Source organism: Arachis stenosperma, chromosome 4 (assembly GCF_014773155.1).
Source record: "Arachis stenosperma cultivar V10309 chromosome 4, arast.V10309.gnm1.PFL2, whole genome shotgun sequence".
Classification (NCBI taxonomy): Eukaryota; Viridiplantae; Streptophyta; class Magnoliopsida; order Fabales; family Fabaceae; genus Arachis; species Arachis stenosperma.
Genome location: NC_080380.1, coordinates 1169136 through 1184523, shown reverse-complemented (window position 1 = coordinate 1184523; position 15388 = coordinate 1169136). Strand labels below are relative to the sequence as shown.

Below are 15388 nucleotides of genomic sequence, written 5' to 3'. Positions count from 1 at the left end.
TATCCAACTGCCAAATGGGCTGTCATGTTTCAAACAAGGAACAAGCACAAACAATAACACATAATGACCCTTACACTACTATGATTATTGTAACTAGCAAGAGAATTAAAGTTCCTAACCACGTAAGTTACTATAAGTTGTTATTATTATAAATTATGATGCCTTATTGAATTTATTTAGTTCATAAACTAATGGCTATGGCATTGGTGAAATGATTTGTTTGGCAATTTTTGAATGGTGTTCATCATGCCTCAATCCCAAAGAAGCTACATTCCAGGTGAGTTTTTGTGAAGTTATTTTCAATATTTCATGACATCTTATATTAGTAACATACAGGACTTTGAACGCGACAATTCTACAATGAAAAATGTAAAATAACTCAATACCCATAAAAAATGAAATTACTTTGACAAAACGTTCTAAAAAAATAAGATAATTTGCAAAACTCATTTTGGCCCGGGGAAACTTTCTATTCATCCTACCAGTTATAAGTATATATAGTAGCATAAAGAGTACAAGTATACAAGAAAAATCTCCGATGGCAAAAATTGAGAATAACGGAAATCAAACAGAGAAGCAGCCGTCGATTTTGCTTCTTTAAGTGCAAGGCTGAATTATCCGGGAGATACACCTGCAAAGCCTAATAATTCTCAAATATCCAACTCCCACACTCTCAGCTGCAATTCTTACTTGAGATACAAGGGACAAAGGCGAGTCATGTTCCATGCCGGTATGACCAAGTATTTGAGATGGAAGGACCTTTGCAGGATAAGCCCCACTGCTCAGACACAATTTGTCCAACCAATTAGCTTCTTTAATAACAAAACACAAATAAAACTGATCTTCCGAATGAAATTATTAAATAATACTAAACACGTTTAGAATTAATGATAGAAATAAGGATTTTCATTTATTTTTTTGAAAGAGAAGGGGGGGGGGGGGGGGGGTGTTGGGTGTATTAGGAAAATAGAAAGACCACGGCAGGACCTACCATTTTATGCATGTCATATCAAAAGTCACCTTCACTTTCCTACCACTACTAAAGTCCATGAAAACTAGCTGCAAATCAAGCTGTTGACCTGCAAAACGACATACATTAAGTGAAATTACAATTAAGTCCTTATCAACATGATCAAGACTCTCAAATTGCAAGGATGTAATCAAGAATTTTAAGACTTTTCTGCATATAATTGGGAATCAAACTCCAGAATTCAGAAATAGAACTTTCTTTACCAGAATGTGAAAAGAACTTTGCCTGGACCAGATTTCTAATTTCTATGCGAGATAACTGAACCTCCTCAACCACATCTAGCAAATTACTCAGAAGTGAACTAGTTATCTGCATACAATAGCAGGTCAGTGATAACAACAATAAATTTCAGCAGAATCCAGCATTCATCCATTTCCTACTCTGATAATTGCATGCTACAAACTTGTAAAAGCAAGCATTTAGCCAAAGAAATTGAAAGAAAAATGAAATTCTAACTAGAAACATAATTGCTTGAGCCTGAGATTCTTCTGGCCAGCTACCAGTATTATTAAATAAAATAAAGAAACAAACCCTCAGCCGGATAAAGCAACCGGAATATCAAGGACACAAGCTTTCTTAGATTGTACAACCTAGCCCATGCGAAAGGTTTGACTAAGATATTATAAACCCCACTTACAAAAGAATGCATGGTCAAGGACCGTCCATACTAAAATCTAATTTATTAGAGAACACAATGGTTTTTATATCAAACATACCTGTCAAACAAACTTCCTTTTGGCTTGAAGTATGAAAAAGATACATCGATGCACCTGTCTTGCTCAAGTCTTTTATTTATAAAATGCTGACTCGAATAGCAATTACTTGAGCTTAGTAAGTTGAATAAGCCCAATTTAGGCAAGGAAGAAGGGAATGCCAATTGACATTATTGGATATTATGGCAGAATACCTTCAAAATCAGATCTCAATTTCAAAAGAAATTTATCACTCAGTAGTTTCATGAACTTATACTAAAGGAAGACCTTCAGCAGACAAGTTCTCAAACAATATCAGTGCATCCCCGTATCAGTTTTTCTATTGTTTTCTAATAGTTCTGCAGAGCCAGCATCATCAAAACCTTTCTTGGTATACCAAACGATATCCAGCTATTACTCCTAATCAAGCTTCTGAACACCAGAGGCCCTTCCCGAGATCACCCTATGGCTGTTGATCCAATATTTGATTCATTACCAGCTCCATTACAGCGTAGTTCAGACATTTATGAACCCCTGATAAGTATGGTTTTTCTTCCATTTTTTATCCATGACAGCAACTTTGGCATATGTTTCTATACCTTCATCCAACAAACAGGCAATCAAACTTGAACGTTGGCAACAAGCTATATTGAACAAAACTAATAGCATTGGAAGAAAATCAAACATTGGGTGTTGTTCTATGCATCCATTGCCAAGATGACTATTGTGCACACCATTCTTGCCATTATTGCATCCAAATCTTGGCCTTAACACACCAGATTGATGTAAAGAATGCATTCCTCCAGGCTGACCTTAAAGCACATTCTTTATATGGATTGAAACAGGCACCAAGGGTATGGTTTGAGAAGTTCTAAACAACACTGACTGGTTTTTCTTTCATACAAAATCAGTATGATCCAACCATTTTTATAAAAAGGACTTCTAAAGGAATTGTGGTATTCCTTGTTTATGTACATGACATTGTGGTGATGGGCTCCAATCAAGAGGCCATCTTTGAAATCAAGCAACAGCAGCATTCAACTGTGATGACCAAGAAAATAAATAAATAAACAAATAAAAGAGACACTAGTGGCCACATTTTCTCACGCACTCATTCTTTTTTTCTTGTCCATTTCTTCTTCTCCTTTCCCGAGCTTCTACCTTTGTGTCACCCATTTCCCTTCTCTCCTCTCTTTATACCCGCTTTCTTCTTTGATATGCGAAACTCATCTTGTTTTTCATTTTATTACTCTTTCTGCACTGTATTAATATTATATACCCATCATTTTGTACTCTATTATTTTAGCTTAAATCTTCAAAACCCCATTTGAAGTAGCCTAAGCTTGAAGAGGAAAATCACTCTTATATGTAAGTTTTGATGATTACTTGTTTTAAGTACTTAAACTAATATTTTCTTAAATTTTGATTATCTCCTGTTAAATCTTGTATCTGTGGGATCTGCTATGCATTCAAAAAATGCCTGAAACCCCAAGATATGTGAGTGTATTGATTGAAATTATGTCTGGTGACACTACTCGTTTTTTCCTATGAAGTCCATGTCTGAGGCTTGCTAGGTACGAATGTCTCTATGCACCAATCATGGCTAGACCAAGTCATGACATCAACTTTCAACAAGAAAGATCTTGAGCATCTCAATTTTTCCTTGGGGTTAATGTGAAACGTAGAAGAGATAAAGGTTAACTTCTACCAGACCCATCTTTTTACTAAAAGTTGGTTGGTAGTCTTATATATGTAACCCACAGTTGACCAGACATCTCTTTTGTTGTTCACATAGTAAGCAAATTCATGCAATGCCCAAATTTCCATCTTTCAGTAGTGCACCACATTATGAAAATACCTAATGGCTTCTGACTGCAACTTGAAGCATATAGTGATGCTGATTACACACAGAAATCTACCTGTTAGTGATGCTTCCAGGTGATGCTCCAATTTTCATGGAAATGCAAGAAGCAAGACTGTCAGACATCCACAGAAGTAGAATATCAGTGTATTGTACTTAGCATGTTCCGAGGTTATTTGGTCACCTGGTGTTATTTCTAATCTGGGTTTCTTACGAGCTCAACCAACAACACCCCATGCTGACAACACAAGTACCATCCAGATTGCAACACCACGAATGGACAAATTAGAGGTAGATTGCCACTAGATCCATCAGGCATCTGACCACCAAGTTATCACTCTACCTTCGATCTCCACGTCCATTCAAGTGGCAGACATCTTCACAAAATCCTTGCAACGTAGTGCCATAATTTCCTACTTAGCAAATTGATGCTCATAGATTTTTCGAATATCAATTTGAGGGGGAATGTCATTAGAATTGACTGGATATTATTGCAGAATATCAACAGAATATCTGCCATTATATTAGCAGATATCCCAGCAGAGATTTGCTCATTCAAATCTGCAAATTCTGTGGGATTACACATCTGTAGTAATCAAACTCCATGGTATTGTGCATCTATAATTATGTAATAATATCCTACATTAGGCTAGCCTACCTATAGGTTAGCATTTGAAACTGATGTGTAGTTGTGTACTTACTCTATATTAACTGTGGCTGAAGACAAATTATCATTTAGTCAGCAGTGTGTGGGCAGCGTGAGGTGTGGAGAGTTCACTAGAGGAGATTTCAATCATGTGAGTGGGTTAAGTAGGAGGCAGACCAGATTTGAAACTAGATCCGAGAACCTAGAGGCTGGAAGGCTCCTAGGACTTCTATCTTTCATTGTCATTTACATCTTCTGTAATTGTTCTCGTTCAAAATGCAGGAAACCTTGCTACTATTTGGGTTTTAAACATGTATTCTTCTCATCCTTGTGTAGGACTGTTCAAATAAACTGGTTGTTAAACTGGTCCGTAAGCATACCATTACGAAAAAAAAGGGCCTGGTTTTTTAAATAGTTTTAAAACTGAACCAATAATTTTTTAAGTGGTTCCAAACCTGTTTCTAACCAGTTTGAAAATGTTTACACTTACACATCTATTTCAAACACTCCCAGTCTAACAGAAAAATAAATGAACCACTATGCACTACCCATCACACACCATAACCCTGAGTATGACTGAATTTGTGGTAAAATGTGCACAGCAGACATTCATCTTTACCACAAATCTAGTGTACAAAACTAGTAGGAAGGATAACTGAATGATTAGAAAAAAGTTGGGGTTAGCATCAGATAGAGGTGAAACAAGCACAGGTACAGGTTGATTCAGAGTAACCAAGCAAAGACATCCCTCTAAGATGAAGAAGCACTGCCCAAGAAATATTGCTCAAGAGTCAAACTCAGGTGGCAAACCAGCCAATGATAGAGAAATATTTCCATTCTGCTTTCCAGAATCAATAGCAAAATTTGGAGAACTTCAACCAGGCAACCTTAATATGCCCAAATAAGCAAGATGTAGACTAACCCAATTTTTTAAGATTGAAATTCTTAGATATAGCAGCATAAAATAGCTTAATACCATTATAGGAATAAAATGTAGAACCTACTGGTCTTAGATCACATCTAAGAGTTAAATCATGAAATGTACAAATATCAAACTAGTATGTAGTTAAAAGTGTTAAACTATGCCTATTAGCATAGGATGGTGACAGTTATCTCATAATTATAGTGGCTGTAAGTGTTAGTGTGTTACATTCCTAAGCAGTTAGCCAAGGCTCAGCTACTATCCTCAGCTCTTGGCTTTAACTATAAATCACATTCACTAAATCCATTCTCCTATTGGTTTGCCTTGTTTATATCAAGCATATTAGCCAAAAGAAAAGCAATTTGTGGACCAATCCTTTTAAAAGGGGAAAATATGAATACATAACTAAACAAATGGAGTAATTTACCTGTGTTTCTTGTCCCAAACTTATTGAATCTGTGCATTTCTTAGTGGTACGGGTATTTAAGACAAATTCAAATGCAGAACAAGCATTGATGTCAGGAAAAGTCTGAAACGAGACACTTCTCCATATTAGAAAATAAAAAATTATGAATACTGAATATTGTAATAAAACATTGAAAAATAAATTACCTTCATAATGTTCACATCATTCAATTCGTTTGAAGTTATTATGCTAGGTAGACTAGCATTTACTGCAAACCTAAATTCCACCAAACATATACTTAATGCTTCAAGTAAAATAAATAAATCATGGAAAAAGAAATCAAATATGGCTAACCTCTGGATGACATAACCACAATAGTTGAGAATAATTTTGTAACAACCATCTGTGTGCTCAAAATCTTCAATAACCCATTGCTTAAAGAAAAGGTAGAAGCAAAAATCTTTGTCAGGTAATGGTATATATATATATATATATATATATATATATATATATATATATATATATATATATATATATATATATATATTTGCAAGCACAAAAAATGTTGAGAGACCTTAAAACTCTGAAATATAAACTTGTTACACATTCTCTTCTGGATATAATCACGAACATATTCTATGGTATCAATATAGCTTTGAACCCCTTCAATCTTGCAAACACTATGAAAGAATTCACTTAAGGATTTTGCTTTACAAGTCAAATTTTCAAGCTCCTGCCTCAGTTCGATCACCTTCTATCAAAAGAACAAGCATTAAGCACTAAAATATCATCAATTGAAAAGAAAAAGCAAACAATAAATTAAATCTATCATAGAGTTGCACCAATGAACCACAAAGAGAAACTAGCAACAATATATAAGGAAAATACATCAAACTTTCCAACAGGAAGTTCACAAATCAGGTGAAATACTAAATTAAAATATTTCTTTATAACAGTGATCAGTTGAAAGAGAAAGCACAAGTTATATGAACTTTACGGTTTTAATTACGCACCTTAACTGTTTTCTGGCTTTCTTTTCATACTAAAAACAGATTTGGGAAGAAACTTGTTAGTATCTTAGAATATCTAGATATACTGTTAGTATAACATGGAAATTTTAAGAATATCAATTATCTTCATGAAATCAGTGGTCCATTTCTATTTACGAAGTAATTATAAGAGTTGTCGCTTATTTCCTTTATTTTTCTTTCTCTTCTCTCCTTCTTTTCTTGTTTTCTTTTTTTTGTTTTTTTGGTAAAAGAATATTATTAAATTGGGGAAAAGAACATTGCAAGAAGACAGGAACTTAACAGGTCCTCGAAACAATCAGAATATAAAAAGATAAATGAAGCGGAACTTTCTTAATTTAATATGTCCATGAAAAAAAAAGGTCCTGTCAAATGATCATTGAGCTTTACACTATACTAGATAGAGACCAAATGTCTTTCTTTTCCCATAAAACCCGTTAATCTGAATTCTGATTTAAGGATTTGCTGGAAAAGACATGTTGTACTGTTTCTGCATTTCCCCACACAGCACACATATTAGGGGAGATAGCCTCATATTTCCTTTATATCTCTATTCTAAATTTTTTCTAACACAAAATAAGAAACACAAATACACACTATTAGTACTACACTGTCCTTGACTATCTGAGCTTAGTGTTGCAAAGATGATAGTGTTGCGTTACATAAGTAGATGCACTGATCAAAACAGAATTAAGAACAAATACATTATAAAAATTGTTGGGACAGCACCATTATTTAAAAGATAACACAACGAGTTTGCTTGGGTGCATCATTTTGATAGGGATTATTAAAACAATTGCATATGTATATATCCAATCAAAATACCTGACATTTTCCCTCAGAATTGAGCAAGCTAGTAGTGATACGAATATCATTAGCTTGAGTGTCCACTGCCACACCCTTAGATAAGGATGCCATGAACCGCAACTCCATTTCCTTAGACTCCTGAAGGCCATGGTTCAACTGCTGTACTTTTTTCTGTAAACAATGAAATTTAGTACCACCACCAACCGCAGGTGCAGCAAAACATCAAGATGTAAGATAGAATACCAGCAATCTGTCACGCTTCATACGCATTAACTGCAATTTAGCCTTCTCATATGATATATTAAGCATCAGCATTCTTCCTTCAACATATCTGCTAGGTTATATAATCTATCATTACAGCAAAACTGTTCCACAAACATAATGTGAACCATTTTAAACTTAGTGATGCAGTCAAAGAATGTACCTTTTATGTCTAGAAACATTTTGGGTATCGGCTATTTTCTTCTGAAAGGAAAACAAGAAACATGACCATAAGCAAACATCAAATTAACATATTGCATATTGTCTTAATATTTAATATAATCTGTTCTAATCACTATAAAATTCAAGTTTGCCCACAATTAAACTGCAAAATGCATTAAACTTGACTAAATAATGTAACAGACCTGAGGATGAATGTCAGAACAAAGAAATTCACATTGCTTAACTTTCTGCAGATGAACAAGAATTTCTTCCAGCTTGCATATCTAAATATTGAGGATAAAATAAATAAATTACTGATACAGAATATTGATGATAAAATATGCATGAACTGTATAACAAAATAAGCAACAATATCCACAATTTTATTTGAATGCTATTACTTCCTAAGTCTACATTCATGACTTACCAATCGTAAATTTAGCTTATCAACTGACGGAGAAAGGAAATGTTGTGTGCTCCCGAGGAACTTCTTGAGAAACTGCAAAGTACTTTAGAAGTTTAAGAGGCTCTAACGAAACTACCAAAACTACAATTGATTCTTAACATAAAAAAATACCCATACATCAGCCCAGTCATTCCATGTCTGATCTCTGAGCTTCTTTCCACTGCTCATGTAACGTCTTTGCTCTGAATTAAGTTGTATATCACTATTCCCAATATGGACCTCTGGACTTCTTATAATCCTCCCAAATTTGTCTTTATTGTCTCCATCACCTGGTAATTGTATCTCAATACCCTTTCTTTTCTTCTCAAAAGAAAACTCAAAGCCAGACTTGGTAACAGGGCTCAGAGCTACTTCGGGTGCCCCTCGGCAGTTGTTGTCAAGATGGCAATGACCATATGAGTTATCTTTATTAGACAAGTCTTGCATATTACTGTTCAGCAGTTCACTCGAAGACCCATGAAGAGATGGCAACAGAGTTGTACTTTCTTTGCTAGGAGTGCTCAGAAACAAAACCATATTACTAGGACTCTCAGCTGGTTTTCTCTTGGATGCACTCTTAAGAAGCATGAAATCAGTGACAAAAATGAGGATTAAAAAAAAAAAAAAAAAAAACTGAATGGTCAACATCTTAAGGCAAGGAAAGTTTGCCTTCCAAAAGGAGTTAGCTTTTTAGATTGGCTAAGATTCCTTTAGACATATCGAGTACATTTCACAAGGGTCAAAATTTTAATTTAACACAGGAAAAATCTAACCATAGCAAAATTGGGCAAACTGAAATAGATTTCGTAAATTTAAAGCTTTTGGAATGAGATGGATTAAATATCTAAACTTTATAACAAAATCTTTCATCAATCATTTAATATATGACTCCAGATGCCCCTCAAGTTACTAATGATTTTCAGAGACATTGTCTTTATTACTTCCATGAATCATGACTAACATAAATCGCTTGCATTTTACCTGTGAAATCATACAATCTGTACTAGTCTTTACACCGTTTTCAAACCCAGACAACCCAAATCCATCAGCTGCTGCATCTGAGTTGCTCTCAGCATCTTGCCCTAAACCACTATTAACAGATTCATTATGCTTTTTCAGCTGCTTCAATTCATGAGAACAAGTCCTTTGGCATTCCACATGTTGTGATCGCTTCTGGTTCAACAACATCACAGGAGAAGAAAATGGATTATCATATGTAACACTTGCAACATCATCTTTTCTTTTCTCAACTGTGCTATCTGTTTGGTCAATCTGCAGGCAAGAAGCTGTGATTTCCCCAGTCCTAGAATTTTTGCCACTCTGGAAGTCAACAGAAATCAAACTAAAATCTTGCTCACCCGTTTTTGAGTCAACAGTCTGTTCATTATCAGTTAGCATCGCAAGGTTTCTAAAAGAGTCAATCCCATGGGAATCTGTGATGATCGAACCTTGATTCATCCTATTCCCTTGAGTTAAACCATTGAGGTGCTCATCTAAAGAAGCATTTCGAGTTTCAACTTGATTGTATTCACAATCTTTTTCATTAATGTCAGACATTTGTCCTCTGTCTTCAAGATTACTTCCCTTCACCTGGGCAACACCATAACCAAGTTTTGATTGAACTGAGTTGCCCATCATTAGTGGAGTTCTTGCACTATTAGCAATAAGAAAGTCTAACTCTTTATGGATTGCTGCACTTGCATCTTCAACAAACTTCTTGGTTTCCTGCAGAAGGTAACAAGTATCACCTAGTATGCATTGTAGTTCAAAAGATGCACTACTGGATGCGATGACAGCCACAAAATTATCATTATATACTATGCAATTCTACAATCGTATGGGCGTGTTTGGTTGTCCATAGGAGACATGACACAGTGGCACACATTCACCGATTGATTGCTATGACAGAATTTCAATGGACACGGTGGTATACAAATGGACACTAAATACATATCCTTCCAAAATGTTTATACACAGATTCTTATAACTTTTCCCTTATTCTTTTCTCATAAATTTTATTCTTTTCATTTTTCCAATCCTAACAGCCTCTTCTCCTTTCTCCTCTCTCCCCATCCCTCTCACCTCCTCCTCTCCTCCCTCCCTCCATTATTGAGCCTCCTCTCATCCTTCCTCTCGACTTCTTTTCATTTCAGGGATATTGTTTGCTCTTTTATTGACTATTGATGATTTTTGGAGGATGATAATGAATCTGTGGTCCACGGTGATCGATGATGGTGGGAGCCGACTGCTACTGCTGAGGGTACAACAGACATTTTGTTATGATTGAGAATGTATTGTTTTGTCATGTACTTTGTTACCAAACAAGATGTAAAATTTGTGTCTTCTTGTGTCCATGTACCTTTGTGTGATTGTCTCTATGTCTTCATTGTGCATGTACTATTGAATAATAACCTAACAACCATGCTAGGTTTACCCCAAAATCAACCGCTAAAATCAGCCACTAGAATAGAATACACATAAAAATACAAAATAAATACTAAAAATTAATTAAACTACACATATATTTATACACAAATACATGGTGGCTGATTTTAGTGGCTAATTTTGGTGTGCAAATAGCATTTTTGACAAACTAATTACTTATGAATAAAAGGTAAGTGTATTTTGGGGTACCAGGGAGTGGCATGGAATTGCAGATAAATTTTACAAAAAAGGTATCAACATCATGAGACAAAATGCAAATCAACATTCAACTAAAAATGGTCCTTGCCTTGATTGAAGTATCAGGAGTTTTGATTTGGTGAAGGGAATCATCTGGGACTGTATCATGTTTCCCAACTCTACCCATAGCTGGACCTACGTTCGGTGTATCTGCAGCCTCAGAATCATGGGTGCCATGTGGCTGAACTGAATCATCGACACCAATATGATTCCCCTTGTTGTCTAATAAATCACGGATGACTTGATCAACTGGAGAGCTAAGCCGTGACTCTGCAGCCTCAGGATTCAAAGGGGAGATGGCAGGCAAATCCTTGCTTCCTTCTACAAGGATTGCGTCCAAAGTAGGAGAGAGTCTGTCATAATCGTACTTCTGCGGGTCCAACCCAGTCATACTCATGTCACTGGAATCTCTACAGCAATTCACGGGATCCGTAGGTACTCCGGACTGAGGAGACTGCATCTTGGCTTCCGAAAGAACCATAAAACATCCAGTAGTGGAGGCTGAGCGGCCGGAGCCTTGGCTCGGCAATGTCTCTTCAAACTGAGGACTGAATCTCGAGGGTGTCTTCAAGTCTTCAAAATCCGACCTGGCAAGACTCCGGTAATGCAATGAAAAGGCAGTTGAGTCCATTGTGAGATCATCAGATGCAGCAGAGTCCGGCAAGCGTTCGGGTCTGATGAAACTGGACGACACCGGACCTCGAAAATCATCTTCTGCACAATGGAATGGAATGGAATGAAATAAAACACGACGGGAAAAAAGAAAAAAAAAAAGTGAAACACAAGCAGCAAGGGTTGCGCAACTCGCCATCGTCAGTGGAAGGAGCGGCGCTACTGCTACTGGGGGAAGGGGAACCGAGTGGTCTCAGAAAGGAGTGATTGAGATCGGCGGCTTCACGGTTGGGCGGGGAAGAGGACTCCTTGAGGTCGAGCTCGTCGTCTTCGTCGCTGTCGCCGGCCAGGTCCTGGAAAAACCCTACGACCTCGGGGGAGGGGGAGGGGGAGGAGGAAGGAACTGAACCGGGAGGAGTGTCGGAGGAAGAAGAGTCGTCGGGGCGGAAGATGTGGACGGAGGTAATCTCGTTGTCGGCGAAGCTGACGCGGCGCAACTTCTTCCTCCGAAGCGCCACGGTCTCGTCTTCGGTTTCGGTGTTGTTGGAAGGTTCCATTGTTGAAATGAGGTTGGGCTCTGGAGGAGTAAGAGAGTAAGCAGAAGGACACCTAGAATTTTTGTGCGGGAAAATGCGCCATTTTGGTCCCGCTTCGGATTTGACTTTCGAGTTTTAGTAGGGATGGGCGGATGACATGATGACAATAACTAAAATCCACAGTGGTTATCAGATTTACATTTACTGCAATTATTCAATGTCAGTTTTTTTTTTTTTCCCCTTGGAGCGTAGAGGATAAGGATAACAGTACCTGAAAACAAACAAATCTTATAAAGGGGGCTAATTTTTCTTGGTTATGAAAATTTAGATTGTGTTACACTTAATTATAAAAAAATAGTATATTTTTTATGGCTATAAAAATAATTTTTTTAAATTAAAATTTATAAATTGGAGGCTAAGTTTTATTTGATCAATTTAGAGTAATAAAGAAATTTGTACCTCACATTTGTATGAAATGAAATTTTTTTTTAGAGATAAACAAATCCGTTGGTTAGTTTTGTAGGGAAAAAATTATAAACCACAAATTTAATCCTTGTATTTGTATTTTTTGAAAGAAAAAAAATAAACCACACAAATTAAACTCTCATATTTGTGATATTCACACCTAAAAAAATACATTAAGTATCCACATTACTGAAAAACACCACTTGAATCACAATGTCACAAAATAAAAAAGTAAGAGCAAAATAAAATAAAACAAGCGAATAAAAAAATAATTTTTTACTAATTTTGGCATAGTAATCAATAACAAAAGAAATATGTACTTAACCACTCGTTATAATTTATTTAATCATTCTTTATAGTTTAAAAAGCACATATTAATCAATCCTACTATGTAACCAACAAGAATTTTATCAATTTTGGCCAACTCTTGTTTATGGTTATATTTAATAAAAGTGTCTAGTGGATGTGTCTAATAGAAATGTCTTTTTTTATAGTTGTGTCTAATAAAAGTGTATTTATAAATATGTCTCTTGGATATGTCTTTTTATACATGTGTCTTCTAGTAGAAGTGTTTTTAATATTAATTATTATTGACAATAAATTGGCAGATAATATATTAGTACCATATACTTTTCTCATGTTAATTATCTCCTCAATCATTTTTTCTTTATTCTAAAAATTCTTCTATTTCTTTCTAATTATATGTTTCAAATAATCGTATAAAAGTATACAATTCATCTCTTGCATTCCTTCTTTCTATTTGATATCTCAGTCCAATTTAAAAAATGTTTTTTCAATATACCCAAGCAAGACCATAGTCTACCAATATACGATATTCATGCATACCATACTTGTCAAAAAAAAAAACTATAACCAAAAAATAAGTGGTGATAAATTATCTTGTTGATTAATAACCCCAAATCGACTTAGTCTCTCCTTAAATTGATCCCGTCAATCAAAACAAATCAGACAAATAATTTTACTCTTAGTGGCACTAGCCTTTTTTATATAGTCCTAGCAAAGTTGTAGCTTGTTACATCCTCCAAGACCAATTCTGCCTACAACATCTGCACAAATAAGTTAGTAGAAAAAATATCTTACTTATCATATCTTCACACAACTCTATTCTCTCTGTCATATGCAAGTTTGACCAGCTTTAATGTATCGTGTAGCTAGTTTGAAGGTTGTAGAAGGTTTAGAGAAAGAGGTTGAATCTACGACCTTCTTTTAACTTAAATATATAACCTTTTTTAAAATAAACTTTCAGTCTGAATCTGTTTGAAGTCAGCAGCGAAAAATTTATGAAACAATTTTATTTTGTCTCATGAATATCAGAAAATATGACTGAGAATGGAAGAGAGAAGCTGACACCATCATTATCCTAGTTCAGTTGCCTTGTACGATGCAACCTACATCCAGTCTCTATCACAACAGTGGTGGAATTTTCACCATAATTAAAGTATTACATACATCAATTCCATAGGATTGATACAATCCTTTCACACTCAAATTCTAACCTAACTTGATTTGGTTATGCTAATACCTAACTATTCACTCTTAGTGCTCACCCAACTAAGAAAGGGATACCTCACAGGTGCAAGATACAAGACACAAAATCAACCTAAAAAAATCTGAAATCACTCTAGACTTTTTACTCATGTGTATTTCTCTGCCTTTTTCCACTTTTAGGCTCTTTCAATTACTCTCTCATTCAGCCTTCTACCTCAAGAAATTACAGAAAGATAAACATTGAAAAGAAATTACAATTTGTAAACCATGAAGGAGATTGATACTTCAACAGCCTCTTTGCATGTGATAAACCAGATTTACTTGACTCTGATTTAATTCTTCATTCTTGCGGAATGCTCCTTTGACTAGGAAACACTGTCTAAGTTGATGAACTTCTTCAGAGAACTCTTCTCAGAACATAAAACTCAAAACACTTGTTATCTCTCCTTACCTGAGCAGGAACAACAAATTTTATTTTTGTATCTCCATGCATGTTGTTGAGATGCATTACTCATAGTCAACTCCTCAAACTATGTGCTACCAACTTAGCCTTTCACTATCTTCCATTAATCTCTAAATTAAGAATTTTGAAACAGACCCTTTTTGCTTGACCGAAGACATTTGAGTAGCAAAGAGAAAGTTGTTCAATGGTAAACCCAAATTCAAACCATTAATAATGTGCTTTGACTCCAAAAAACTTTGTGAACCATTGATTTACAGCAGCAGAGATCAAAGATTTATTTCTTCATTTAACCAAAAATGGTATTATAGAAAGTTGGAGAAGGAGTGAAGAAATTAACATGCATGCAAATAGAAATAAATCACTTTTATCTTCTAACTTAGCTTACTATGGTTTGATTTAGGTGATTAGACCTTTGCTTTTTGGATTAAGCTTTCTCTTTCTTTCTTCTACGGTGAAAAGAGAAATTGAACGAAGCTCTATCTCTTTTGTTCTGATACTGACCAAAGTAAGTGGAGAGAGGTAAGTCTTCAATCTTGGATGAGAAGTTTGATGTAGTTAATTTGGATTTGGGTTGAATATGTTTTCATTCAACTCAGCTGATTTTTGCAATATTTCTTTGGGCTTTGAGTGCTTGAAAGCCCACTGAAAGACTTGTTTATTTTTCTATCTTTTTAGGCTACTGCAACTATTTTATTTTTTTGGCCTGCAACACTAATTAAACACATTTAAAGAACTGATTGGATTATTTGTCCAATAAAATAATGTTTGTCACCATCAATTGAAATTAGTTAGTTTCTCAACTCAAATATGGTTCACTAGATCCAACTCTCATTGGAGCAGATCTCACCTCCATTGGAAGTT

At 35.3% G+C, this 15388-nt stretch overlaps 1 protein-coding gene across 4 annotated transcripts; it reads right to left on the bottom strand.

Moving 5' to 3' along the window:
- Nucleotides 1-266: 266 nt before the first annotated feature.
- On the bottom strand, nucleotides 267-12241 carry LOC130972989 (uncharacterized). Of its 4 annotated transcripts, none has more exons than XM_057897352.1 (16): nucleotides 11751-12241; nucleotides 10992-11656; nucleotides 9242-9985; nucleotides 8399-8836; nucleotides 8243-8314; nucleotides 8019-8099; nucleotides 7817-7857; nucleotides 7636-7723; nucleotides 7411-7563; nucleotides 6132-6308; nucleotides 5912-5991; nucleotides 5764-5833; nucleotides 5579-5680; nucleotides 1234-1339; nucleotides 992-1079; nucleotides 267-778 (listed from the first exon to the last, which is right to left on the bottom strand). In XM_057897352.1, the coding sequence occupies exons 1-16, from the start codon at nucleotides 12109-12111 to the stop codon at nucleotides 598-600; spliced, it is 3447 nt and encodes a 1148-aa protein (XP_057753335.1). In that variant the 5' UTR covers nucleotides 12112-12241; the 3' UTR covers nucleotides 267-597. The 4 variants fall into 4 exon arrangements, 3 of the variants coding, with proteins under 3 accessions (XP_057753335.1, XP_057753334.1, XP_057753333.1); XM_057897351.1 differs by having other exon boundaries at nucleotides 6132-6311; nucleotides 7817-7854; XM_057897350.1 differs by having other exon boundaries at nucleotides 268-778; nucleotides 6132-6311.
- Nucleotides 12242-15388: the final 3147 nt, after the last annotated feature.